This window comes from Lichenostomus cassidix, chromosome 4 (assembly GCF_008360975.1).
Source record: "Lichenostomus cassidix isolate B80296 chromosome 4, HeHo_3.0, whole genome shotgun sequence".
Lineage (NCBI taxonomy): Eukaryota > Metazoa > Chordata > Aves > Passeriformes > Meliphagidae > Lichenostomus > Lichenostomus cassidix.
This window is the reverse complement of record NC_139484.1, coordinates 23,740,232-23,767,270: the sequence shown is the minus strand read 5'-3', so window position 1 is coordinate 23,767,270 and position 27,039 is coordinate 23,740,232. Positions and strand designations below refer to the sequence as shown.

General features: G+C 40.6%; 1 protein-coding gene across 5 annotated transcripts in view; it reads left to right on the top strand.

Annotated features, from left to right (window-relative positions):
- Positions 1-6,127: 6,127 nt before the first annotated feature.
- The window catches only part of PPA2 (inorganic pyrophosphatase 2), a 34,227-nt gene continuing 13,315 nt past the window's right edge, over positions 6,128-27,039 (top strand). Inside the window, exons 1-7 of one of the 5 annotated variants that reach the window (XM_085058320.1) lie at positions 6,128-6,284; positions 7,911-7,975; positions 9,648-9,692; positions 17,987-18,040; positions 20,471-20,590; positions 22,965-23,051; positions 24,342-24,468. In XM_085058320.1, the coding sequence (XP_084914446.1) occupies positions 6,158-6,284; positions 7,911-7,975; positions 9,648-9,692; positions 17,987-18,040; positions 20,471-20,590; positions 22,965-23,051; positions 24,342-24,468 (625 nt within the window). In that variant the 5' untranslated portion in view covers positions 6,128-6,157. The remainder of the gene's footprint in view (positions 6,285-7,910; positions 7,976-9,647; positions 9,693-17,986; positions 18,041-20,470; positions 20,591-22,964; positions 23,052-24,341; positions 24,469-27,039) is intronic. The other 4 variants (XM_085058324.1, XM_085058321.1, XM_085058322.1 and 1 more) reach the window with 4 other exon arrangements.

The following is a 27,039-nucleotide window of genomic DNA, read 5'->3' as shown; positions in this document are numbered from 1 at the left end:
GCTCACTGCAATGGCCAGCACAGACACCAAGGGAAACTACAGTCTCAGTCTGCAGCTGCAGAGTGACTTTGCCAGTTTTGCCATGTAAAGAGATTACATTTGACAGGCAGTGGAGAAGCAGAAAGGTACCATGGTACTGCTGCAGAAAGCTGTCCTACCCTCTCCACAGGTGGAGCATGACAGCAAAGAGTGAAGATGTCTCTGTAGCTCCCCACCTCCATACAGAGAAGCCTCAGTGTATATAAAAGCAAACCTGTACCTTGTAACTCTGCCTGTATGCATGAATTATAGCAAAGATGTCTTCTGAGGGACAAAACGTTGAGGCTTTGATAAGAGCAATCCTGTGTAAAGCCCACTGAGGACTTTGAGCTCAGCAAAGTTGCTGGTACATAAACTCTACCTGTTTGCAACAGTACTGGTAAGATAAGAACAGAGTGACAGGTGAGGAAAAAAAGCAATAAAAAGAGAAGGCTTAGGGACAGGTAAAACTGGAGTCTACATGCTGATTTTTTACAATAAATGAATCAAAGTTACTTTGAAATATACATAGAAAAAAACTTCAAACACCTTTCAATAGTACAAAAAGAGAAAAAAGCCTGTCTTGTAGGTGAAAAGTTATTTAGTGTGGCAGTCTCACCTTCACTCCTACTGCTGATCTTGCCAGACTGGTGATTCCTGTAGAGAAACAGGTCTTTAGAAGTAAGTGCACAGCGATAATTTCTTTCAGCCCTGTCTACAGTGTTTCTTGTCTAAATATTTGTAGGAAAAATTCATAAAGTACATGCCTGCCGGAGCTCAGGCTAGGCTGTGGATATTTGTAAGAAGGGATGGCTCAACCTTTCAAGCTATGCAATCCATCTCCTCCGACTGCTGTGATGCTTTTTTACTCCAAACAAAGCCTCTGCTCCAGTTTACACACACAAAAGGCTGACGTGTTTTCTGCCTACAGAGGGGGACCCATCTCTCACACTGAAACACCTGCCAGAGAGGAGAAGAGATGCTGAGAAAAGGGTCGGAAGGGCTTGAATTGTCCTCACAGCGCCTGTGGATCTGTCACTATCCAGCCAGGGCTTTGTGTAGGTCTGTTGGGCTTGGAGCTGGGCCAGCTCCCAGAGGGGGACATCTAAGGGCAGTGCTGCTTTGAAAGGGCTGGGAGGTGAGAGGGAGAGGGAACTTGCCAGGAAACCGAGCAGCCCTTTGATTTTTTCAGTGTTACAGCCGTGTAATTTTCTAAGGAAAATAACCTGACTCTGTTGATCAAGTAGATGGCACTGTGATATCAAAGCTAATGAGGAAAGACAAGCAAGAGAGCGAGGCATAGGTAAAAGAACAGGAAGATGATTCTTCATTATTGGTGTGTTTCAATGTAAAATAGGAGGGCACAGAAATTACACAAGATTAAATATTTTCAGTGGAATTCTTTTAGAACCTTATGTCTGGCAATTCACAAATCAAGAGAGGAATGGAATCTAAAAAGGGACTATCATGAGCAACTGGCAAAATTTTCCTTCTAGGTCTCTATTTTGAATCATAATAGATTTGCAGCTTCACACTAAAATTTCATATTTCCAGACAGTATTTTTATAACTTCACTGCAGCCTTTTTTTTTTTCTGTTTCTGCATGTGCACATTTGTGAAAGAATATATGAAAGAATAAACAGGAGAGAATACTGTTTGGTGATTTTTGTTTTGTGATGGGGAAGTTGCCTTTGAGTAACAAAGATAAGAGTTTAGAAAAAATTAAGCTTCAGTTCATACTCAAACAAGTTTAATGGGAGTTAGGGTAGGCTGAAAATCCTTGGTTCACAGAGCTTAAAATTAACTCAGTATAAATGCCTAGGAGGGAAGAAATGGACATATCTTACAAAACTAGACTCAGCCATGGTGTCCTGGCCTCTTGATAGGCAAATCACTTTCTAGGCAAAGGTCCAGAGAAGTTAAGTCTGGCAAGCGAATCCTAACACACTTTGTGGGGGAGCCTAACAAAGAGCTTGTTTAAAAAAGAAACTAACAGCTTAGACAAAACAGCTCAGACAAATAAGTTATTCAGGGAAAAACAGGGTGTAAACTTGACATCTTCCTAATGGTAATGAGTATTATGACTAAATCAAAATTTTACATAAATACAGAGGATCAGTCTCCTTTAAGCATTTGGGTTACTGAAGTGAGTTCACTGCTACAAAACAAAAGTTCACAAGTCTGATCCAAGGTACTTAGTGTGTTTGGGATAGGAGCCTCTGCTTTTATTCACATTGAGATAGAAAGTAATATAACCTGAAAAACCTAATTCCAGTTACTGAAATACATTATGATTCCTTTTAGTTAAGTGCTGTAGTCTTTTGTTGCCATCAGGCATCCATCAGCAAGCAATATACAAATACGTATGTGAGTTGGCTGCACACAGATATCCTCTCTAGACATGCTCTGCCAAATCCAGCTGTGCCAATGAAAGAGGTTACTTGAAGTTGTAAGGGGGTTACAGTTACTGACTCCAATGACTCGTCATCCTTCTGCTGAGGACTGTCAGTGCAAATATTTGCAGGAGTAGTTCATGGCCCTTAACTTGCTTTGGCTGAAAAGCAGCCTGAATAACTTAGCCCAATGTCCCTAAACTGCCTCAGCTAGCCTTGCTTGGCTTGATCTGCTCTAGGTGGCACTGGTTCCAGCTGATCCATTGGCACGCTGGGGAGATGGTGTTGGCTGAACAAGTGAGCATTGGCCAGCAGGTGCAGGCAGTGACCTGTTCTGTTACACTGAGGTGGCTGGGCAGGGAGGAAAGCTGGCTGTGACTGCTGGCCTTCTGCACACAGGTAGCAGCAAAACAGAAGGCTGGCAGGAGCTGATTCCTTCACATTGATGGTCTTTTAAGCCATGGAGATAGAGCTTCTATTATAGCAAAATTTAATGATAATGATGTGATCACCAGTAAAGAGCAAACGCACTGAAATAGCACATAGAGATACTCATGAAAATCTTCGAAGGTTTATTAGCTGAAAAGATGAAAGTTATTTTCATTTGGGGGAGGGGTTTCTTTAAATTATAATATAGATAATATTTTCTGCATTTAATTTGCACAGCATTTTAATGGGCAAAACATTATTTTTTAAATATAGATGTGTGTATATAAAAATTTATCTAAAATAAATGTAAATGTACGCTGCAGAGTACAAACTTTTAAAATAAGAATGTCCTTCAGGCTTAGATGGTTATATTGCTGCTGAGTTTTTGCTATACTCCAGTGACATTTTGCTGGAATGAGATTCACCCCTGTGCAGAGGGCAAGCATAAAACCTAAGCACCATGTAAGTCCTACTGAAATCTTAAGGACCTGGTTCCAATTCCATTGATCAGTGGGAGCTGTTACAAGGTCAATGAATGAGATCAGTCCTATAAATGACTTTTGCTGGCCCAATTGCAATGATATGCAAGGAGCTGGATGCAAAATGCTTGGGAATGAATGTGAAAAAATCCCTTTGTAGTAAAAGACTTGGTAATTCTGGAGAATTTGCTTAAGCTAAATACTGGAACCAAAACATTCATTTGTTTCAAAGATTCAAGCATGGCAGGTGAATTTATTCTAACCTCAAGCTGGGCTTACCCAAATATGACTTGAGGAGTACTGGGCCTACTTCTGCCATATACTGTGTAATATAACGCACAATACTGAAAAATACAATCAAACCTATTTAAAGCATTATTATTTCTGCAGTACTAGGATAATTTTGGATACCTGAGAGTACTAAAACATCGTGTTCTCTGCTATGGTAGCATTAGCAGGGTTTCAGTGTGGTTTTCTGCTGTATCATCCACCCTTGCTAGGTAATGTGATGGCATTTATTTATGCATCTAAACAATGCCTGCACAGCAAGTGGTTTATATTTCATAAATTCTAGATGTTTCACAGCTGATTTCCCATTACAGATGAGAGAGCTTTAGGTAAGACCATGTTCACAACACAAGGCACTGGAGAACTCTGCGCTCAGACTTCATGCATCTTACTGGGACTACTGGCCACTGCAGTGTATTTCACTCTCTGGCTTGCAGAGGGAAATAAATATGTATCAGACTCCTACTAGAACAACCTTACACCCAGCTGTCAGCTTTGCAAGTGCAAAAATCCTTGTGTGTTCTCAGTAAGTGATTTTCAAAGGCTCTGACCTTCCATAAAGGAAATCCAGATTCCTCAGAACTTAGCAGAGTGCGGAATGCTAGGCTTATGGCATATGTTTTCTTTTAACCTTGCCTGTTTTAGCAGCAGGGCAACTCAAAGAAAGCACATACTAGATTATAAGACAAAAAAAGTTATATAGGTTTTTCCCTTTTTAATTACTCCATATGAAAAACAGATTATTTGCCTCTTGACAAACTTTAAAAATTTAGAACTGCAGAGACCTGCCAGTATCTGAGGGAAGCCTAGAAGAAAGATTTAGAGGGACTTCTTAGAAGAGTATGTAGTGATGGACAAGGGGGAATGGCTTCAGACTGAAAAAGAGTAGGCCTAGGATTCTTTACTGTGAGGGTGGTGAGGCACTGGAACAGGTTGCCCAGACAGGCTGTAGATGCCCCATCTCTGGAAGTGTTCATGGCCACGTTGGATGAGGCTCTGAGCAACCTGGTCGGGTGAAAGGTGTCCTTGTCCAGGTCACACATTTCAGAGGAGTGCAAGGGGGAACAGTAGTGAGGGCATCATGAAAATCTCCTGCTCTAGTGTAGAATAATTCTGTGTCCTTACTGCACACATTGAACAGACAATCCTGACTCTTTTGAAGCTTGATCTACCAAAGTAGTAGAGGGAACAATAATGAGAAGATGTAGTTATATGCTGTTTAAATCTGAAGAAAGATACTGACTTAGCCTTTCTGCTGCAAATAAATAATTCCCAATAACATCCAAAATATGTATAAAATACTAAGGGCAATATGGAGTTATACTGCAGAAATCTTTCAGGATAATTCAAATCAGAGTTAAAATTCAGAGCTCATATTGGCCACCTTTCTAGATGAATACACAAGATAAATGGCATAGGATTTAAGAGTGATGATGCAACGAAAGTTGTTCTGCCTCAGTTTCTCCATCAATAAAATGCAAATACTGGTATCTCCCCCTTTTCAGAAATTTTTGAAAGACCCACAAATAAGAAGCACTACTTAGAGAACTACCATCTTTATCGACAGAGGATATTAATTTGAAATCATCCTCAAAGATCAATGAAAAGGGAATTCAAAGGAATCAGGTCATATGTAGAGCTATTAAGCTTTAAAACCAACACAACATGAATACAGATGTGACTCTAACTGAAGTATCAGCAGGGCTCAACATAAAAATTTACCTTTAACTGGCAAATAGCCTGGCTGTAAGAGGTGCATCCACAGACTGGCTTGGGTGACATAAAAATGTGTGCCAAGAAACAAACATTTCCCTACCTAGGAAGCAGCAGGCTAGGATCTTCACTCTGCTGTGGGCCACAGGTAAGGACAGCAACCCTTGGTACCATCACCCTTAATTCTGCATCCACGCTTTTCACACAATCCCATAATCGGTCAGGTTGGAAGTGTCCACAATGGGCTCATCTCACCCAACCAGCCTGCTCAAGCAGGGTCATCCTAGAGCACATGGCTCAGGATTGCATCCAGGCAGTTCTTGAGTCTTGCCTGATAGTCAGGTGAAGGAGACCCCACACCCTCTCTGGCAATCTGTTCCAGTGTTCGGTCACCCAGAGTAAAGAAGCTCTTCCTCATGTTCAGGTGGAACTCTCTGTGTACCAGTTTCTGCCCGTTCCCTTGTGTCCCACTGCTTTACAACACCGAGAAGAGCCGGGCTCCATCCCCTCGGCATGCCCCTTTTTGGCAGTGCTGGTGGCCTGAGAGCGCCTCGGGCTGAGGTGAGCACCTCAGGCCTGAGAATTGGGCTACCACCTACCCCAGCTTTCCTGCCTCCCGCTCGGGTCACTGCCACCTCAGCGAGGCTTGGGTTTTGTCACTGCTTTTTCAACTCGGTGGAGCCCTCCTTTGAAGCGGAGCAAGCCCCACAGCCTGTGTGGCTCCGAGGCGCTGGCCGGGCCCGGCAGGCCGCAGCAGGCGGGGCAGGCTTGGCCCGGCGCGGCGCGGCGCGGCGGCCGCAGGAAGGGGAGGGCAGGCGGGCGCAGGCCGCCGCCATCATGCGGGCGCCGCGGGGGCTGTCGCTGCTGCTGGCGGCGCGGGGGTGGGGGCGCTTGGGCGCCATGTCCCGCTACAGCACGGAGCAGCGGGGCCGGCCCAACTCGCCCGATTACCGCCTCTACTTTAGTAAGTAGCAGTCTCCGGGCTCCATAAACCCCTTCCTTCCCCGTCCCGCGGGGCGCACGGACGGGGAGAGGCGGCGGCGGTTCCCGGCTGCCGCGGAGGCTCCTCGGCCTGGCTGAGGTGTCGCCTCAGAGCCTTCTCCCCGCTGCAGGGGGGGAGCAGTGTTTCTATAGAGAGTGAGGGCGGATCGTGTAGAGACCGCGGCTTATGGAGGGATGCCGGGCCTGCTCAGCCGCGGCCCGGCCGTGCCCTTGCCCAGCCCCGGAGCAGGCCGGGGGTGAAGCGGTGTGGCGGCCTGCTCGCCGGGGCCTGCGGCACCCCAGGGACAGCCCTGGCAGGCTCTGTGGTGTGACAGCCCAGCCTGTTCCTTGTGACCAGGGCAGCCCTCCCTCCTTCCAGACACGTCACCGAGGCGGGAGGCTGGCATCCAAGCCGTGGGGCTCCAGCCCCGAGCGGGAAGCAGCGAGTGGCAGTGCTCGGGCGCGGGCAGCGCTCCAGGAGGCGTCTCAAGACGCAGCGAGAGCTGAGGGTGTGCAGTGCTCCGTATTACGCATTTTCGTAACGGTGTTGTCTTAATTGTGTGCCAGTCCTGTGGCAGTGAGTTTGTGCGTTTGTGGTCCATTTGCCTGCAGTCAGCTCTGACGTGCGCTGCTGTGGGAGAAGCGGAGGCGGCTGTGCCCGGTTGGCAGCACTGCCAGAGCTCCCTTGTGCTCATTCTACCAGCGCAGGAGATCGTTTAGAGAAAGTCACTTGATTTGGTGGGAGTGCACAGCCTATCCCTGAACTTTGTTTTATTTGGGAAGAGCATCTGGGTGGCTTCCAGGAGTTTCAGATCAGCTCCATTGACTCCTCTTTGCTGAGGTGGTCAAAATAAAGTCCAAAGCTAAGTGAGCTTGCCTGCTTTTTCCTTTACTATCAATAGGGATACTAGCAAAGGAGAAATTCCTTGGGATTGTTTGCACTGTTTTGATGTGATACCTGTACTTGAAAAACTTGAGCACACACTCCAGTAAAATTCTTTTCTTTCCAGAGTGGGAGCAAGGCTGAGGTGTAGATTGGGCCCCCATTAAGTTAATTCAATTTCTACTGGTTTCAAGGTGTGGTGTTTCATACCTAGGGCCTAGAGCAATTATCCCATCCCTCACTTACTCTTTTGATCAGACTTTGGCGTAGTGTGTTGGGTGATTTGTGGTCATGAAACTCAGTTTTTTAGAAATACAGTGAAATAACAGGGGCAACATTGCTAGAAGCACAGATGAATTCACTTATCACTGGTGGAAATGAGGTTTCTTTGGGTTTGTTTTTTTATCTGTTAATGGTTGTGTATGGCCAGGGAGGAGAAAAGAGAATGGAAGAGTCTTCTCATCTTTCTAAAGCTTGTATTACCAGGTAGAAAAGAAGCATAGTGTTGAATGCTAAAGCAATGACTTTGAGTCTAACGAATCCTTGTCAAAACAATCAAATTCCTTGTCCTTCATGTAGGTTATTACTTGAAATTAAACTCCAGAAAAAGTTTAACTGGTGCATAATTGTAGCATATATACATTTCAGTACTGTATGATATTTAGCAACACCAACATCTTATGCCATATCTTTAGGTTTGCAATCCTACTTTGTTTTGTCTTTCAGAGAATGCAGATGGTAAATATATTTCCCCATTCCATGACATTCCCCTGTTTGCTGGAAATAAAGAGGTATGTATTGATGCCTTGAAACACAATTAATTTCAAAATGCTGATAGTTTTGTTGGTGTTCTTTAGGTGGAAGTGCAGGTTTTAAAAGCTTTTTTTCGTAATCAGTGGAGAAATGGATGGTGCCAAAAAGGATCACTGTAACCCAGACTGATGCCTTGTGTAATACAGGCACAGTAACTACATCAGATTTTCTCTGTAGAGTTCAGTAACTTGCAATGAAACACAATGATTGCTGTGTAGACAAGCCCAGGTGTCTCTTTAAGTCTCCCAAGTGATTGAGGGCAGGAGGAGCCTTAAGTGTATCTTGTGATAATTCCTGTGTTTAAAGTTTGTGTTTATGTGCTCTTGAATTAGGGTTACTCTTTATAATCAGCAGTTTTCCACACCTGCCATTAAAAGTGTACCTTTCTTTGTAGTGGATGTACAGCACACACTTGCATAACTTACAGTGTATGTCTTTAATTCCCAAAAGGAGCATTATAACTGGAAGCCAACAGTAATGCCCAGGAGGGAAGTGGTAATCACACCTTCGGAGATTCACAGTGCGCGAGGTGCAGCTGAGCACTTTCACGTCTTGTTAGCCACCCTCCCTGGGGTTTCATTACAGCAATAATGAAACGGCTGTTTTGTCTGTCACTGATGGGAGAACTGCCAGTCTTTGGTTTAGGCTGAGGTTTGCTTATCACAGGGTGCTTGTGACACAAACAGGCTGGGGGAGGTTTTAGCCGTTTTCTTGTTTTGCTGCTCAGTCTCTGTGGATGATATGAATGGTGTGAAAGGTCAGTAGTTTGAACATGTTCAGATGGAGACTTCTGAACTGATGAACCAATCTATTGAATTATTAAAACTGAGAGATTAAACATCTGAATGAAACTTTTTTGATCAGCAGACCCAAGTGCTAGTCAATGGAAGAGGCAGGTCATTCATAGTGTCATTACTAAGATGCCGTGTTCAGTCTGTGCTATTGCTGGAAAAGCAATGGGCATTTTCCTCACATGTTTCCTGGAGGCCTTGCTGTCCCTGCACCTAGACTTAAAAGTTTGGAGGAGAAGGTTATAGCCTTTGGTTTTGTCAGTAGGTTAAATTAGAGTACAGCAATGTCTGATGAGCGTGGATAGACTTTCATTATGTGTGTGAGTGGGAAAATAGCATTCTGCCTGATACAGGGCCTGAAGGGTGAGCAAGAAGGGAAGGCATTGTTAAGGTCTCTGGTAATTTTGCCTTGTTTGCAAGAGGATGACTTAAGGAGCTCAATCTTAGAATCTTTCCATCACCTGATCCAAGACTTGTGGACTTCATGATGAATAAATCCAGCTTTATTTTTCATACTGGTTTTGTTTATTTGGGATTGTTTTTTGTCTTCTTCAACTTTACAGAAGGATGACTATTTTTGATCAAGTACAGACCTAAATTGCTGCCTAAAGTTCTTAGAAGCTGGGAGAAGGTGGATATGTCCTTGTACATTTTTTAATCTTCCTTTGTTAATGTCTTGAAGGTTAAAATTTCACAATGAAACAGAACTGAGTACTTACTTTTAAAAGTTATAATTTAGGCCTTTGTGCTCACAAAGGGATGTTTCAATTGCATTGCAAAGTACCTTTGCCTGTATTTATGTGCATACAGTGTTGCTCTCCAGTGTACTTTATATGCTTCTTTACTTCACTCTTTATAGGATAAAGAGATTCCTGCAAAGAGGTCAAAGACTACTGGATCTGAGGTACTGCTAAGCTTTTTTCCTGTTTTTTTTTTTCAACTATTTCCTCTATTTCTTACCCAATATCACTTTTCTGCAGAATTACCTTGCTCTTGCTGAATATAGTTGACATATCTTCAAATGCAAGTCTTTTAGGAGGAGAATACTTAAAGGGATTTAATATTCTCCTCTTTGAATGGACCAGAAATGTCAGAATTCCTTTATTTATCAAGATGTTCTCAAAGGCAAACACTTATGCCAGTCTTTCAAAGGTTTGTTATGACTATTGCAATGTAGATGTGTTATCTTTTTTGCTATTGCGTTCAGAAACGTTTGCAGTAAAACCTCCCTTAATGAAATATTCATTATGCTCTGACAGTGGATAATCTTTGGTTTATATACAGAACTTCAGAAATCCTAAGTATGTTAGGGCAGAAATTATACTAAGTATCTGCTTTTCAGAGCTAAGGTTATGTTGTTTTCTATACTCAGCTGGGAAGCCCAAAGGGAGAAAAACCACATCTGCTAATGGTTCAGCATTACCCAGCACTGAAGCAAAGCCTACTATAAGCCCAAAAAACATAGAAGATCTGCTTAGGCTTTTTCTATGAAACAAGATTTGTTTATGCAAGTGTCTTTTACAAAATGTAACATTTTTTGCTGTGCTTTGCCTGGCGCAGGCTCATCTAAAACTTAGTAAAAGAATGTGAAAGACAAAAAATTAGCCAAACTATGCTTTAAGGCCATGATATGTGGGTGGGCGGGTGTGTGTCCCAATCATTATCTTCTCCTATCTGTTTGGCCAGTCATATTGCAAAACTGTAACTACCCAGTCAATGTGAAAGAACTGTCCAAACTGTCTGGGTTCTCATATTTTTGCAGCTAGTGTGTAGTGCACTGGTTTTGGTGCTATACGGCAGTACCCACACAATCCTCCACTGCGCGTTTCCTCTCTCTTTACTCTGTGATTCATTCAAGCTACAATGCCTGAGTAATGCTGTTTAGATTCCTTGTAGCTTGATGCCCATTTATGTACTGTTTAGTAGATGTAGAATTATGCTTGAAAGAGGAATTATTCAGGAGGAAGAGTATGTGCCTCTAGACTTTTATCAAAAATCGTTGTCTTGCAACATCCATTCTTATTTACTGCTCCTGCTGGCAAGTCAAGTGTTCTGTGTCTTAGCTGCTTATACATACTGCCTGATGCAAAGATGTTTTATGCAGCATCTGAAACTGTTCAAAACTGCACTTGTCTGTGCTATGAGAAGCATGGTAGCTTGTTGAAAATTATGTTTCAAGTAGCCTATGGAAAGGTGGGGGTGGAATGCCAATGAGTCTGAGCAGCTCTTGCTTCCTGGGCCAGTAGAGCCTTCAGAGGTGCTTCACATAACTCCTTGTTGTGAGAAAGCTCTGGACTGTGGTTTACTAGAACTACAGAAAATGAGGAAAGACAAATGTACATTTCAATCCTAGTCGGCTTTTGATACAATTAAGCAAACAAATGTGCAGGCTATAAGCTTCCTAAACATGTTTGGTCTTTACTTAGGTGGTGAAATGTGAGAACACCGTTTTCATCATGATCTTTGGGATTTGGGGAGGAGAGAGAAAATGGGGATCTTTGTGTTCAGGAAAGCAGTTTCTTCTTTCTACACTGTGCTCTTCAGCAGCTCTCCTGACCTTGGCCTGGTGAGAGATGCATTCTTGTCTGCTTGTATGCAAGGAAAGCATAGCTTATTCAGGGAATACAGGGAAAATGAGGAATTTAATGTGATGTACTGATTTCAGATATCATATATATTATTATATCATATTCAGATATACTGATTTCAGAAGACCTGAATTTGACTGGAATTCTAAGGTGTTAGTTCTTCTTGCCCTGGAAACACATCTTGGAAACTTTTGTTTTTAGGGTGGCAGTTATTTGTTACTGTGGGCAAGGGCAAGCCCTCTTAAGAGTGTGTGTTAAATTATGCTGAGCTGGTGTTTATCAGATGGCAGTCTAGCTATGGAAAATGAACATAATTTTGCAAGAGTCTCTTTAGTCTGTCTAATCTACTTTAAATTGTCCTTGGTGTTCCTGATGCCAGAAAAGGTCTCAAAGTAGAGGAGTTTCAGCTTTCAACACTTGTAGGATAGGGAATGCACATCCTGCAAGTCTGTGTCAGCTGTTTTGTGGTTTCAGTTTGTAGTTTCTAAGGGAAACACTGTTGAGTTTCTATATTAACTGTTTTCACTAGTTCGACAGTTTCTTAAAACGTTTTAGACATTCCCAAATCTCAGTTCAATTTAGCTTTGCAGACACTGGTGACAACTGGCCTTTTTGCTTTTGCAGATGTTTTTTGGCTTTTTGAGGGCAAGAGAGAAGTTATTTTGAGGTAGAAACTATGCTGAATGAAGTAATATTCAGGTCCAGTCTTAAAATTATTAGCAGCTTGCAATCTGAACTCCTGCTTTGCCTTAAGCATTGCAAGTGCTTAGAATCCACTCCTGCTCAAGTAAATATCTGTGAAAGGTTTCAGAAGTTTCACATCTCTGTCTGGAAAAGCAGATGTTACAGTCAAAACTGTCAGAGCCTGACTTGAATATGGTCTTCCATGTCTGGCAGGAAGAAAGTTTGAAGAGGTCATAACTTTCTTTTCAAGACAAATGTGATGTGTTGCTTCCCCGCTGTAGTGAAACGGTTTCTAATCTACTTGTCATTGTATATCTTTGCTGAACTATTCACATGTCATGTCATTCAGAGAACCCAGGTGTTCTTGAATATAAAGTTTTATTTCATATGTTGGCTCTGGTAAGCATGTAGAGATTATAGTCCTCTAATTTGCAGACATTCACAAGAGCATTTGAAAAAAATAAAAAGAAAGAAACAAGACAGCTTTTGTTTTGTGGCATCCTGTGAGTTGCGCAGTGCTGGAACACCCTTGTGGAGTTCAGCTGAGATGCTTCTGTGAGCCAAAAACTTCTGATAAATTAACCAGTCAGGTGAGATATAAGGGGTCATCAGAGTGGTCATGCAGTCCGAATAGGTGATCTGATAGAGGACCTTGTGCTTCCAGCAGTGTTCAAAACTGGTGTCAGAGATGTCATATGGTAAATGTTGTCATATGGTAAATGTCATCGTTTTCCATGCAGAACAGGTGCACACTTTGTGCTGACTTAACTACAGCGTCTGTAACAGTCCTTGGTGATGTTAGACAGTTTTTCGGTGTATGTAACCTGGGCTACAGTGTGTCCATTGTGTGGTCAGGGATTTGTGTTCCAAATTTTAGATTATCAGTGAATCTTTTACCATGATGCTTGAACTTGCCCAGACTTTTGTCCATTGTCCATTAGATGCAGCCTTGCTTGGTGTTCTCGTAGATCAGCAAATGCTGAGAGTGGAAGTAATCTTCATTCAGCAGTCCAGTTGAAATCTACCTAGAGTAGAGTTGGTTTACAGAGAAAGGTACATCAATGATTTGATCCAACTTCAAGTAAATGGTTCCTTAAACTAGAGAAAGTCAGTGTTTCATATTTATCCATGTCATGGTTGTACACTGAGTAGTTTTGCAGGTGAATGTGTCCCATAACTGGTTTATCAGAGAATATGCCTGACACCAGTGAGATTCCTGTTTGTAAAACCAACCTGTACCTACATAGTGTTCATGATTCCCTTTTCAGTATAAAATGAGGGAAGTACACTATCAAGAGGCTGTGTTTATGCTGGGCATTGCATTCCTTTTTTGCTGTGTGGCATGTTAATTTATATTGGAGACAACTGTCTCTTTGTTGCTGGCATCTGGTTTGTTGTTTTGATTGGCAAATACCTTATAGCAAGTATTACATTGGGGATGCTTATAACATGGCTACTCATTTAATAGGGAAGTTCTACTCGATTTATTTCTAGATATATTTCATGACAGTCCATATTTACCTTCTCTTTTTTTTTCCCTTTCTTCTATTTTCTTTCTTCCTTTTAGACATCTCCCTTTGTTCACACTGCTGCTGGACTGGAGCTTATGATTTTCATCTTGTTAGTCCTCAGGTGCTTGCTGCCATGTTGTGTTGATAGTTGATGAGAATCCCTTTAAGATTGCAAATGACCAGATAGGGAAAAAAAAAAAAGGAAATGATAGCTGATTTTTCTTCTCTCTTTCTTCTGGACTCAGAACTTGTCTATCACAAAGAGTCAGCAGCCTCCAAATGCTGCCTCTGGTGCTTTAAGATTTTTTTTTTTAGCATTCTAATATAAAAACTACTAAAGTAACTACTAAAGTAGTTACTACTTTAGTACTTTACTACTACTAAAGTAAGATTTATCATATCTCTTCTCGTTGTCATGCACAGTGATGGCAAATTGCAGTCTATAGAGATTGTTCCATTTCTGCTTCTACTTAGCTGAACCTTCAAAGTTGAGCATTAAGGGTTGCAGCCCTTGAGCAAAATCATACCTATTCAAACCTTTCCTCAAGTGCACGAGCTAAGGAGCTTAGAATGACTGGGAAAGGAAATAGTTGAACAAGAAAGGGCAAGTTAGGTAAGTTTTTGAGAGGGGTGTAGGTCTGTCCAGAAAGGCAGGTGTCAGAAAGGTCATGTTTTTTTTTTTCCCTTCTGATTCTCAGGTTTCTAAGAACAACTCCAGATCAAAATGGGTTATCTTCTGTAAGAATCTGTAAAGCTAGAGCTAGCTGTTATTTTTGGCCATCAGTCTTAGTGGAGAGAATGATGACTAACAGTTTACTTGGGTACAACAGTCTGTATTTTCCTTGCTTTTCTCAATACTTGCTGTAGAAATATGCTGAAGCATTTTTGTGTATCTTTTTATCTTTCTGTGGTTTTCTCATTTCAAAACCCAAAAAACTGTTTCTGTTCTCTGTGTGAAAGACACTTTGCTTGTCTCAGCAAAAACGATATCATGATACATTAAAAATTTTATTCAGCTGAAATGGAATGCAGTAAGGTGCCAAAAAGCGCTAAAGACAACACCCCACAACAAAGCAAACAGTTACAACCTACGTGTGTTCCCATGTAATGTACTTAGGGTGTAGCTCTTAGGAAATGAAGGGTATCGTTTAGACATACTGGTTGTTCCTACTGATGTAATTTTCTGCTGATTTTCTTATGCAGTTGTAGGAATTAGGAAATGTACTTTTGACTTCTCTGTGTTGAGCAAGTAGATTCCACACCTCCCCTGCCCCCATCACCTCTTCAAGGTATAATAGAGTTTAAGTACAAATGTCTGTCTTGTGTTCACATTGACCTAAAGTCAAACAAGCTACGTAATACCCTGGATTGAGTGTCCCTCTGGGCTCTTCGGCTCCCTTTCCCTAGCAGATGGATTCTGTCCCTTTTTCTGAATCTAGGACACTGTTTCCTCCTCTTTTCTTGCGTGCTTCAGGAGTACTGTCCTGAGGAAACTGTCAGCCAGCAGAGCTGGCATGAGGCTGCCTGTAGGAACTCCTCCTTCTGGCCTGTTGCACAGTAGGCTCTCACGAAGTGAAGTCCCTTCTGCATGAGGCACTTGAAGAGCTGGGTTAAACGTGGACTGCAGCTAGCAATGATCTCAAGGGCAGGCCAGTTGGCTGCTGTTGTACTAAAGCAGTTAAATGGTAAACTTTGCAAGAGTTTTTGTTTTATGAGATATCTTTTTTCTGTGATCTGAAGGTGTATCAAATGGGCTGTTGAAACAGTCTTGCTTGAGGGGGTAGAAGTGCTTACTTAGGGGGTTGGTGAGGTGGAATTTTTTGTTTTACTGATTTAAGATAAAAATATCAATTACAAGATGCATTCACCAGCCAAAACTAACCACTGAATGACACATGCAGATGGTAATCTGTGAAGACAGGTGGTGTCTGACACTTACATTTCTGTTTTCAGCTGAGGCAGGGACAGTTTTGAGCAAGGGATGGGGGACAACATTCAAGTGGTTAGAAGGAATAGGTGCTTGGTCTGGGAAAAAAAGAGTGATGGAGACATTCCTGTGTGACACTTAGTCAAGGAGGAAAACAAGATAGGAAAGAGGAGGTAGGAAAAAAATCCTAAAAAAACAGTCATCTACTTCTCTCCTTCAATCTGTCAAAATATCTAGTATGTGCTCTCCTTTCCACATGAATGAATCTAGTCCCACCACTGTGAAAATTTGATTACTCTATAAATAAAACTTTTTATTTTTAAATGTAAACACTGGATGAAGTCATTAATCTTTTGTAAATGGTTGTGGCAGCTTAGCATTAGAGAGAGCACTTTTGGGGATTTTTTTTTTTTTTTTTTTTTTTTTTTTTGCTTACAAGTTAATCTGCCAGGCTGTCACATTTAAGACTCTTGACAATTCACATTTGACTGATACCACAAATTATGAGGACCTGGTCTTCGAGCTGAGTTAAATCCAAGTGGATTTTTTAATGTATTTGAGAGCAGCATTGTATTCATTTTGGTCCAGTTGTAGTCCAGCCCTGACAGTTGATTGGTGAAGATCTGGACTGTTGACTAATTAGAGCTGAAAACCAAGCTTAGAGGCTGCTGAAGCCTTTGCATTCCATGGTCAGGAAAGCATATGACAGCATCTAAACAGCAAAAATACGAGATTGTGGTAGAGCAGAAGACATAGTGTATAATTTCAGGAGCAGTTTGTACGTTTTCTGCCTGTAGCTACCAGTCAGAACAATTCTTCGACCTGCTTGGCAGTTCCCTAAGACTTTCTTGTCAGTACTGGTTTTCATGCTGTGCATTTCTGTTTTCCAAGTGTTTCCCAGATGGATGTGCAGACTTTATTTGGCTCTCTTCCAACCCTTCTCTTACCTGCTGCTGCATGTATGTTGCTTTGTTCTGTCTTCTTGCTTGGTGTTGACATTTTTGAGCCCTCTGCTTTTGTTGCAATTGTTCTTATATACCTAAGGTGTATTTTAAGAAACTGGAGCTTATCTGAAACCTTCTTCCTTTTTTTTTTTTTAATAAACTTTATTTGGTCATGACCTCATTGAGAAAAGTGATTCCATCTGACAAGCCACTGATTGCAGTACGGACACAGTACTTATGGAAGTATAGTTTAAATTTATTGGGAATTGGCTGTCAGGATTGCTCATAGCTTGTGATCTCACAGTAGAAATGCTGAGTGACAGCTGAGATTTTCCTTTGCTTTCTTGCTTTCTACATTGTGGATTTGTTTGGGAGGAGGTGATCATAGAACCATTGGAATTACTTTAATAAGACTGTTACTTTGGTAATGTCTCTGGTAATGGTACTTGTTTGTTGCAGCTGCAGGGTACAAAAAGCAAAAATACAAGTATTTAAAGGTTCACTGGAGCCTTAATTGTGGTGTAGTTAAAGAGTCCATGCAAGTCTTCAATTGGTTTAACTTCATATTTTTTTCCTACAAATTTCCATTAAAACATATTGTCTTTCCTGATCTACTGCGATTGCTAGTACTAATGTGAGTTTTCCTTGGCTGTGAAGAGATGTTCCAGGCAATGTGGTATTTTGGGGTTATTGTAGTAGTTTAAAACAGGTTTTAGACCTTGCATGGTGGTTTGGTCTGGTTGCCCAATTCAATTAATCCCCTACTTCTGGGTAGTGCTTAACTCAGCTTCCTAAGAAGAAATTGTAAGGCAGTTGCAGAGTTTCTCTTTGGAAAATTTTGCTTTAACCTCCTCAGGAAGAAGGTATAGACTACTGATTTTTCTTCTAAAAACATGAAAGTTCACATGTTTATTGGGTTTTTTCCTCCTGCAACCCCTTCTTAAAGCAGCTTTCACTTTGTTACTGTTAGGAAGAAGGCTAACACAAATGTGAGGTGTCTGTGTCCATGTCCTTCCTCTGCCATCACTTTTGGATTAGTATTGCCTCACTTCAATCAGATTTGATTGAGAATCACAAGTGTCATTTGCATGAGTTTTTAAGAAATAATAAGGCAGAAGAGGAGGGCCTGAAAAAAAATCCTTGGGGATGAAAAAACCCAAAACACTCTCCTTTCCACTGCTTAAGGGAAGCTGACTGTCCTGTAGAAACATCCAATCCTCTTTGACTAGACCAAACCACTGCCTTGTGGCAAACCATTCCATGGACGTTCTGAACATTTTGTGAAGGGCAATATTGACATGGGAACAAAAAACATCAGGTGTATTTCCATTGCTGCTTGTTGTTCATATTCTCAAACGGGTGAGGTGAGGAAAGGATGAACCATGGAGGTTGAACTAAATGAATTGTACAAATAAAAGTGGCTGTAACAGAGAAATCTGATGTATGTTGCTGCTGAATGCAGAGGAAAGAATTTATGTTACTGCAAAAAACCAATTGCCGAGTGGAATTTATTTTCAGTTCTGTCACTCTTTTTTTTGTTTTAGGTCCTGTTTAATATGATTGTAGAAGTGCCTCGTTGGACTAATGCAAAACTGGAGGTAATTAAGAAAAATACCTCGATTATATAGGTATTTGTGGAAGTTATGACAATGCAGTGGCTTCCAGTAGTCAGAGTTAATCACAGTTTGCTCTTTACACATTAAAATGTTCTATGTTAAAAAATTGGTTTGAAGTGGTGCATGTGCTCTCCTTGCAATTATAAGAAGTGTTGAGGTTCTAATTGTTTTCCTGGTGGTAACTGGAAAAGGAGGTGGGCATTGCTTCTTGACAACCTTCTGACTGCCGAGTGCAGCATATCTGCAGCAGAGTCCTGGAGTACTGACTTTTAGGATGTTGTCCAGCATTTAGACTAACTCTTGCTTGCTTATGGAGCATTCCACTCAGATGATTTAATTAATCATTTCCACTGTGTAGTGTGCTAGGCCAAATTATGACAAATGGATTTGCAACGAAAAGAGCATTTCCTTATGACAAAAAAAACCACAACTTGGAGACCTCACTGGTTGAAAGCATCTACTCCTGCAGGGAGATGTTTTACAAGTAGTAAAATCATCTGTAGTGTTTGTGAAACAACAGCTCTCACCAGGATATGTCCTGTCTTCCTGAACATTTGTATTAATTTTAGGGATGCTTCCCAGATGCTTTTAAGGAAGTTTGTTGAGCTGTTAACTCTTTTAATTTTTGAAAATAGTACCAAAGAACCTCCCTAGCCGTTACTTAAAAATTTTTTTTCTTCTTTCCCCGATGACAGAGCTGTGTTTGCCATCACAATTGTTACTCTTTAAGCAGGGTTACCTCAGATATTTGCCCTGTATTTTAAGCTGATGATTTATTGTGGAAGTTGAGTTCTCTTTTGCAGAGGATCCGGTTGACAGTGCTACTGGAACTCTGCCTAAAGCTCAGGTTGCTCTCCTTTTACTTCTTTCAGCACATTATGTCAAGGGTAGAAAAGTTTGTCCTGTTAAGTTCAGAAATCAGTGATTTTAGACTTTCTGGGTTTGGTGGAGGAGACTAGATGTAGTTCCCTAATATTTAACTTTTAATATATCATTAAAATTTCCTGCATCAGTCATTAAAGCAGTCATTTTGCCTTGCCATTGTGTCCTGGCAGTCTTTCAGTCCAGACCATGGTAAGCTGCTAATACCTGCTATTAGCAGATCTTGTCTGCTGAGATTCCCTTGCATGGAATGGAGACTGTAGGAAGTTAAGCCTTGCATTAGGATGAATATTACCCACTGCTAGATCCCCTATGACAGATCTTTTGCTCGTGACCTTGTTATGTTTCTGCTCTTCTTCCCTTGCTGCTCTCAGTTACTCCTCTTTGTCCCAGTTTACATCAAGGAAAAACATTTCTGAGCTCCACTTCTGTCTGTGTCCCAGGTGGCATGTTTGAGCTCTTCACTCTAAAGTTATGACCAGAAGCAGGTCTGACCAGTGTGAAACCAGGAATGTGTGAACCTTCATCTTGGCTCTTGGGGAGGGTTAACTTGTGGAATAAGTACATACTGTGACAGGTTGGTGTGGTTCAAAAAGGTGGAATTCCTTTGGGATGACTTTGGTGGTGGTTCTTCAGGTAAATGACAGGGATATAAAATGAATATGGACTAAGGGCTGTGTGCTTATGCAGGGAAGCCGTGCACCACTTGAGGGTAACCACTTGAGCCTGTAACAAATGTTTTGGCATTCAGATGAGTGTTTGTAAGCAGGAGCCAAGCTAACATGGGTTGGACTGTGGTGTGGGTGTTGAAAGGGTGGTTACAGTGTGAACTAGCTGTAGTGGGTAACTTATGGCAGTGGATATATGTGTATGGTTTATATATGGGATTGGGGGGAGGATGTTACTGTTCAGATGTAGTTCAGCTCTTCTGTGAGTGCTTCTTTAGGAATAAGAATGCCCTCTTCAAATGGTAGCTTAACTTGTTCCAAATCTGCTTTAAGTTGGCATTTAGTGACTGTGAAGAATTTGTGCTTGTGAAAAAGGATTTGCATGCTGAGAGGTGATGGAAAAAAGGGATGTTTGCAATTGGAATGCAAGGAGCAGAGGGCAAGAACATGAAACATTTCCTCTGTGGCTGTCAAAGCCCCTGTTGTTGGAAGATGTGCCACCATTTGCATGTCTGTTGAACTTGGACTGTAAAGTGCAAGAGCTTCTGACTTAAATTCCTTTCAATTTTTATGTTTGACCATGGCAATCTCCTTACAAATTTATTACTTTCTCTTCTAGATTCATTTTTTTCTTGCATACTTTACAGCATTATTTAATACCTTAATAAGCTGCCTTTTGAATACGACCCTTGAGATTCAGAGTGAGGCTATGGTACTTTTAATAATCCTCAAACCACAAGCATGTGCTGCCAGATGGATCTTTCTCACTGGTTGGGTATAGAATGAGTTGCTTTCCATTTTAACATTCTCCTTCTCTCTCTGCCTCTCCCCACCCGCTCGCCCTTTTTCACGATCTGCTTAGATTGCCACTGAGGAGCCGTTGAATCCCATTAAACATGATATAAAGAAAGGCAAGCTTCGATATGTGGCAAATATCTTTCCTCACAAGGGTTATATATGGAATTATGGTGCCCTCCCACAGGTAACATTTTTGTTATAATGGTGAAAGTTTTCTGTCTTCTGTGTAAATTGCCTTGTAAATCTTGGATACTGCCTGAATGCAAATCAGCTGCAAGAGGGGTGATTCTCTTTGATATATTTGGAAATTAGGATTTTTTAATGTTGAATTTTATTGTCTCCATAAATTTTGATCAGAATTTGGGTATGGAAGTAAATATGTGCTGTGTTTTCATGAAGGAGTTAAATGATCAAGAAATCTGAAATCTGTAGTCTGCATCTCTGTACTGTAGTGACAGAATTAAACTATCGTGGTCTACAATTCAAGAATACTTTGTCAAGTAGACCTTTTCTGCTTAAACAAGGCATTTATTTAAAAACTCATTTAGGATTTTCATGTATTGCAGCATAAATTTTAATTGGGATTTTTTAATATCTTTGACAAAGAGCAACACAAGGGCTGTTCTTTTTTAGATTAAACCTCAACTGCCATACTAAGCTTTTCTCTGAACTGTGAGACTTTACTGATCATGACGCATTCAAAACTTTGGGCCTTGGAAATGCCTGAGTAATGGCTGAAATTTTGAGTGTAATAAAAAGTTTTAAACTTTTTTCATTTCTGTGAATAACACATTAGACTTAAATTAGTACTGAAGAACATGATGGAGCTTGAAAAGAGTAATTTATTTTCTTTACACTTAACTGTATAAGCAATGAAAGTTGAGTCCCAAAAATCTGCTTACGTGTTTGATCCCTGGACAGGAGGTACTAGGCAGGTGCTGGAATACAGCAATGAAGTTCTTGTCCAGAAGTGTCAGTAGACAAAGTTTTGAAGTAGGTATAGTTTGAAATCAGCAATTCCATTTAATGTTTTGAAGTACATACACTCCTTAGTATAAATCCAGAATTATTTGAAAATGTGAATATTTTCCTGCACTAAGTGCATTATTTTGGACTGAGAATACTTTCTCAGGAGAAATGTTCAGCATCCCTTGTTACATGGTGAGCCAGGGAGGGCTGGACATAATAGTGATTTTTATTTTTGACTATACTAAGCTATTTTCTATCATAGCAGTAGTTGCTATACTGTGCAGAGAAGAGTACTATTCCTTCCTTCTAACCTAGAGGTGAAGAGGTCTGACTGGGCAGAACAGTAGTACTGGCATAATGCAGCCTTAAATAAAAACCACATGGGAAGAATGAGAGGACACAGTCTTAACCTGTGCCAGGGGAAATGTAGGCTTGACATTAGAAAAAAAAATTTTACAGAAAGTTGGGCATTGAAATGGGCTGCCCAGGGAAGTGGTGGAGTCATTGTCCCTGGAAGTGTTTAAGGAAAGACTGGATGTGGCACTTAGTGCTGTTTAGTTGATAAGGTCGTGTTAGGGCATAGGTTGGACTTAATGATCTCCAAGGTTTTTTCCAACCTAATTGATTCTAATTTATTTCCAACCTAAGTGATTCTCTGAAGAGTACTGGAAAAATAAGTACTAAGTTCAAATTCTCCCTTGATTCCACTTCAGCAGTTTTTTGGTAATGATTCTACTGCCTAAACACTTAAACATATTCTTTTCACCATTTTGCCTTCCAGTATCAGTCAAGATCTCAAGAGCAAGTCTGAGGTGGAGTTATGATCATGGACAGAAGGAGCTAGCAGTATAACTCCTTAAAAAAAAAAAGCTTTTTATAATCTTTTCAACAATACTTAATTGGACTCAAAATTCTAAAAGAAAAGCTTCTCAACTGTAGAATGAGTTACTCATTACTTGCCAGTAAGGGTAAAAACAAGTACTTTCGTAGTAATTAAGTTAGTATAACTTGGCTAGGATTCCTTGCTTGTGCAGTGCTCAGAGCAGGGGTTTAAACTTGCCTCTTAAACTCTTAGCTGTGCTTTGGAATGTACATGTCTCAAAATACTCAGAAATGCTTCATACCTAAATCTAAAATCTTTATAAAGCTTACTGGGTGCTAACAGATCTATGCATAGGAGCTCAAAGCTTAGATGTTTTTGAAAACAACTTATGCTAATATCATGCTATTTAATAAGTATTATAAAAATGTAATTGTAATATGTCCTATCTTGATCCCACAATCACTAGTAACTAGAAAAATCCATATTGAGGGAACTCTGATGCCTTGATCACTGCAGTTGGGTAAAGTGTATCTGTTGAGTCATTGGAGCAGGAAAAATATGTCCTCAGTAATCCTCATGTTACTTGTCCTGAGTATGAGTTACTCAATGTCAGTCCACTGGCTGTTTATTTTTTCTCCTCCCATTGAGCAAACCTGTTCTCAGAAAGCTGATGTTTTTTTCTTTTTACTAATCTTTGTTTTTTAATGGTAAGATGAGTTGTAATTGCAGTTCAGCTGGTAACTGATAGTTCTCTTTTCTTTGGCAGACCTGGGAAGATCCAAACCAGAAGGATAACATTACAGGATGTTGTGGGGATAATGATCCTATTGACGTTTGTGAAATAGGTTCAAAGGTTTGTCTTTATCAGGATTAACTTAATTTATCAAGGTTAACTTAATAATTGGGGAGCAACTTCCAGAAGAAAAGGTCAAACGGAAAACAAGAAAAGTGTTAATAGTGTTAGGGACTGACAAAAGTATCAATAGAGGATCTAAGGAGGGAATAGATAAGGAAATGGTGGGTTTTTAAAAAGGAGGAGAAAAAGTAGGATTTTTCTCCTGGTACTGGTTGAAAGGGAAAATAAAAGAACAACATCCTGAAGTTGTGGGACTGGACAGTAAGTTTTGGGTGAAGGAGGTGATGGTTTGTGGGGAAGGAAAAGATATATTTTGTTTTTTTCTTTTTATTAGTATTGGAGGAATAGGTTGCCGAAAGATGGAGAAATATGACAGCGTTATGCACATTAAAATTAGAAAGTCAGACCTACAAAGGATGTAGGTTTGAGTTTACTTATGGGTGCAAACAGAAGTAGATCCTCTTTTCTTGAGAAGACAGGAACCTACTGCAGTGTTGCAAAGTTATGGAGTCATGGAGTATGAGGATGGATGAAAAAGAGGTGCAGCAAACACCATTAGTAGGTATAAAGGAAAGGTTTGGCTCACTGAAAGAAAATTCTACATATCTAGAGGCAGCAAAGAATGGAGAAGTGCTGTGTATCAAAAATGGGGTTATGCAATGGGTGAGTTTGAAAGAGGGATCTCCTAGGATATTTAGGTAAGGGGAAATTAAATTGGTGACCTCAGTGAAAGTGGCTTTATATGGGGTAAGAAACCTAAAGATTAATTTCAAGTGTTCCAAAAATAGTTATAACGGAAATATTAGCTTGTAGGGAGAAGGTTCCTAAGAAAATGCAAAAATTGTTGTGTTGGTATTTCTGGGAGCGTGCTCTGTGTGTGTATATTGGAGTCCAGAGGAAGGAATAGCAGGAGAGAAATTAGGACCATGAATTGAGAAAGTAGAGAGTAAAGGGACAGGAAGAAGTTAAAAAATGAGTATGAGACACTCGTGACTTGCAGTTTGGGGGAAAGACCAAGAAAGTGTGGGGGAACTAGGGTAAAAGGGAAGGAAAAAAATTTTAGCTATTTTTTCTACTTAAATAAATAGTGACTGGAGATTTGAGGATTGGAGAATAATAACAGTAGGAGAAAGGCTAGAAATACTAAATAGATGTGTACTGGGTTTGCAGATCTATCTTGTAATTCTGTTACAGCCTGCTGATCAAAAATGTAAAACTAGTTTTTTGTAAGGTAAAAAATTCTGTGTGTTGTTTTCCAATTCTTTGTGGCATTACATTCTGTTTCAGGTTCGTTCTTCTGGTGAGATTGTTCAGGTGAAGGTCTTGGGTGTTTTAGCTCTTGTTGATGAAGGAGAGACAGATTGGAAGATAATTGCCATCAGTGCGGATGACCCAGAAGCTCAGAAAATCCATGGCAAGTATTTTTATCTTTCTTAATGCAGTTATGTCAGAAACTTGCACAGCAGAATGGTACCTGAGTTTAGGCCACCCAGATAAGAAGAGGCAGACAGTGGAAAGGCAAGACTTCTTTTTGTTGTTGTTTTAAGTCAGGTGCTTCCTTCAAGGAGGGCATATGTACTTTCACACTAAACTTTTAAAATGGTTTGCCTGTATTTTCTAGGGGACCTGTCATGCAGGAAGTCTTTTGACTTCTGAAACACAACTGCCTTAGAAAGTGACCTCCAATAATTACTGGCTTATCTCTTGTGTAATAGGGCATATTTACCCACTTATATTATGTAGCACACTACTGTTTTCCTTGTTAAAAGTGTTTGTTCCTTGTATATTTGCAGGAATTGTGTTGCATTCTGAAAAGTCTGTACATTTCTAACGTCTTGCCACTTTTAAGAAGATTGCTTCCAGAGTTTGTTGCTTAGTATGAGCAATTAGGTTTCACCTTTTAGCTTGAAAATTTGCAAAGTAAACTGCTAATGCAGCTCACCCTGATCAGCCTTGATGATGACTAGCTGTGCAGGGGGAAATATCTGCTCAGACTTGTCCTCCCTGTGATTGTTCTTCTGTTATCCAAATGAAACTTGAGTACTGAAGTGTGTCCATTTGGATAGCACGTGAGGTGTAATTCTGATTGCAGATGTGTTAAAACTGCGGGAAGTTTTTACAGCACAGGTAAAGTGCAGTTTTTCTCTGGATAAATGGAGGTTTGCTTCCTCAAATGGAATATTACTGGGAATCATGAGAATTAAATGAGGAGGTTTGTCTAAAAGTAATTTCTAGGAGTCTAAAAACCACATATACCATCAGGTATGTATGGAGCACCAAAGTGCAGTGGCGTTTCTGTAGCAATAGAGCAGTCCAGTAGCTTTTTAAGGCATTGTGTTTGTCAGCCATTGAGGTTTTTTCATGGTTTCTGAATGTAAAGTATGTCACTGGACTAGCCCTTCATTCTCAGTTTTCTTGCAGGTTGCTTTCACATGGAGAATACTTGTGGGGAAAGAAGGGGAGAAGAGGAGATGAGGAAAAGGAAACTCTTGGGTTGATGCTGATTAAAATCATTGGGCAGATGAATTACTACATAGTGTTTATGACTCTTTAACTACTTTGACAGTTAGAGATTAAGAAGTTCAGCTTAAGGAAAGAGTAAGTAATAGTTTGCTGTTAATGTCAGTATCAATTTAAACCACTCTGTAATGTGCAGCAAAATGCTATATGTGTCAGTAGTTAAAAGATAAGTGATTAGCACTTCATTTCTAGACACTGTTCTGCTTAAAGACTTACCTGTTCTCCCTAGCAATTTCTGAGAGAATGTGGTCAGAAAAGTGGATGAAAGAATTCAGGGGGAGTCTACCAAGTAGGGGCGAAACTACTTTGTTGTAATGGCAGTTTATTCCAATATTTTTTATTATTTTGGGTTAACTGACTGTATTTGAAAGCTTTCTGCTAGTTTTTCGGTTGGTTTTGGTTTTTTTCCCCAGGTAATGCCTGATTTTTGTCTAAAGCTCTATTACAGCTTTAGTTTATTTGGGAGGGGAGGAGGAGTAAGCTTTAGTCTTAAAAATAAAAAAGAAAAAGAAGTGAGAGGAATGAGCATTGCCTGTAGTTGATTCCTGTGTGCATCCTTTCTTATTAGGGAATATGTGCAAAACTTCAAGAAGAGAACTGTCCTGAGATTCAGAGAAGTGTAGAAGTATTTATCCAGTTTAATATGATTTCCCTTTGGAATTGGAGTTGCAGCCCAAGATTTACAAAAGAAAGAAATGGGGGAGAATAAAAGCCCCCATCTGCTTTCACAAAACATGACTGGCTTGCAGTGTTTAACAGCAATCATTCTTCAATCTGAAAACAAACAAATCTGTCAGAGCAGGCAGTACAATATGTCCTTTTATACTTGTTTTTCCCCCTTCCCGAAGTTGTTAATTATTTCAGCATAAAGGGATGGCAGCTACAGATAAAACCAGTCTCTCCCTCAGTAATTGATATGCTGCTGTGTTACGGTGGTGGCCTCCTGGGGAAGATGAGGCTAAGTGTTGCCTTCTAATCCTGTCCAGTCACTTCTGTATCATTTGTTAAACATTTCCAACTGGACTGAGAATCACCACATTTGCTTTCAGCTCAGTATGTGCAGAATCCCCAGTGCACATTTGGAAAAGACAATTCCGAGACACCAGAGTGGTGATTATTTGCAAACCCCATCCTGAGCCCGCGCTGTGTGTTAACTCCTCTTGCTGCTTTAAGCACACCCCAGGTACCCGGGATATTCTCCTTCCGGGATTGTGATCGTTCTCATAAGTGCAATTGATTTTTCTGAGACTTCACAGAACTCAGAACTGAGAAATCACAACTTCTGAGTGCTTCTCATTGTTTATTCATAGCACTCCACTGGACTGTGTCCTGCAGGCATTTATTGATAAATACTGGTTTAAATTGGAAACCCTGCCTGGAACTCTGTCTCTCATGCAGAGCAGTGAGAAACTCTAGTTTACAGTGACAATACACAGGAATGATAAGCAATGCTTAGCACCTATTT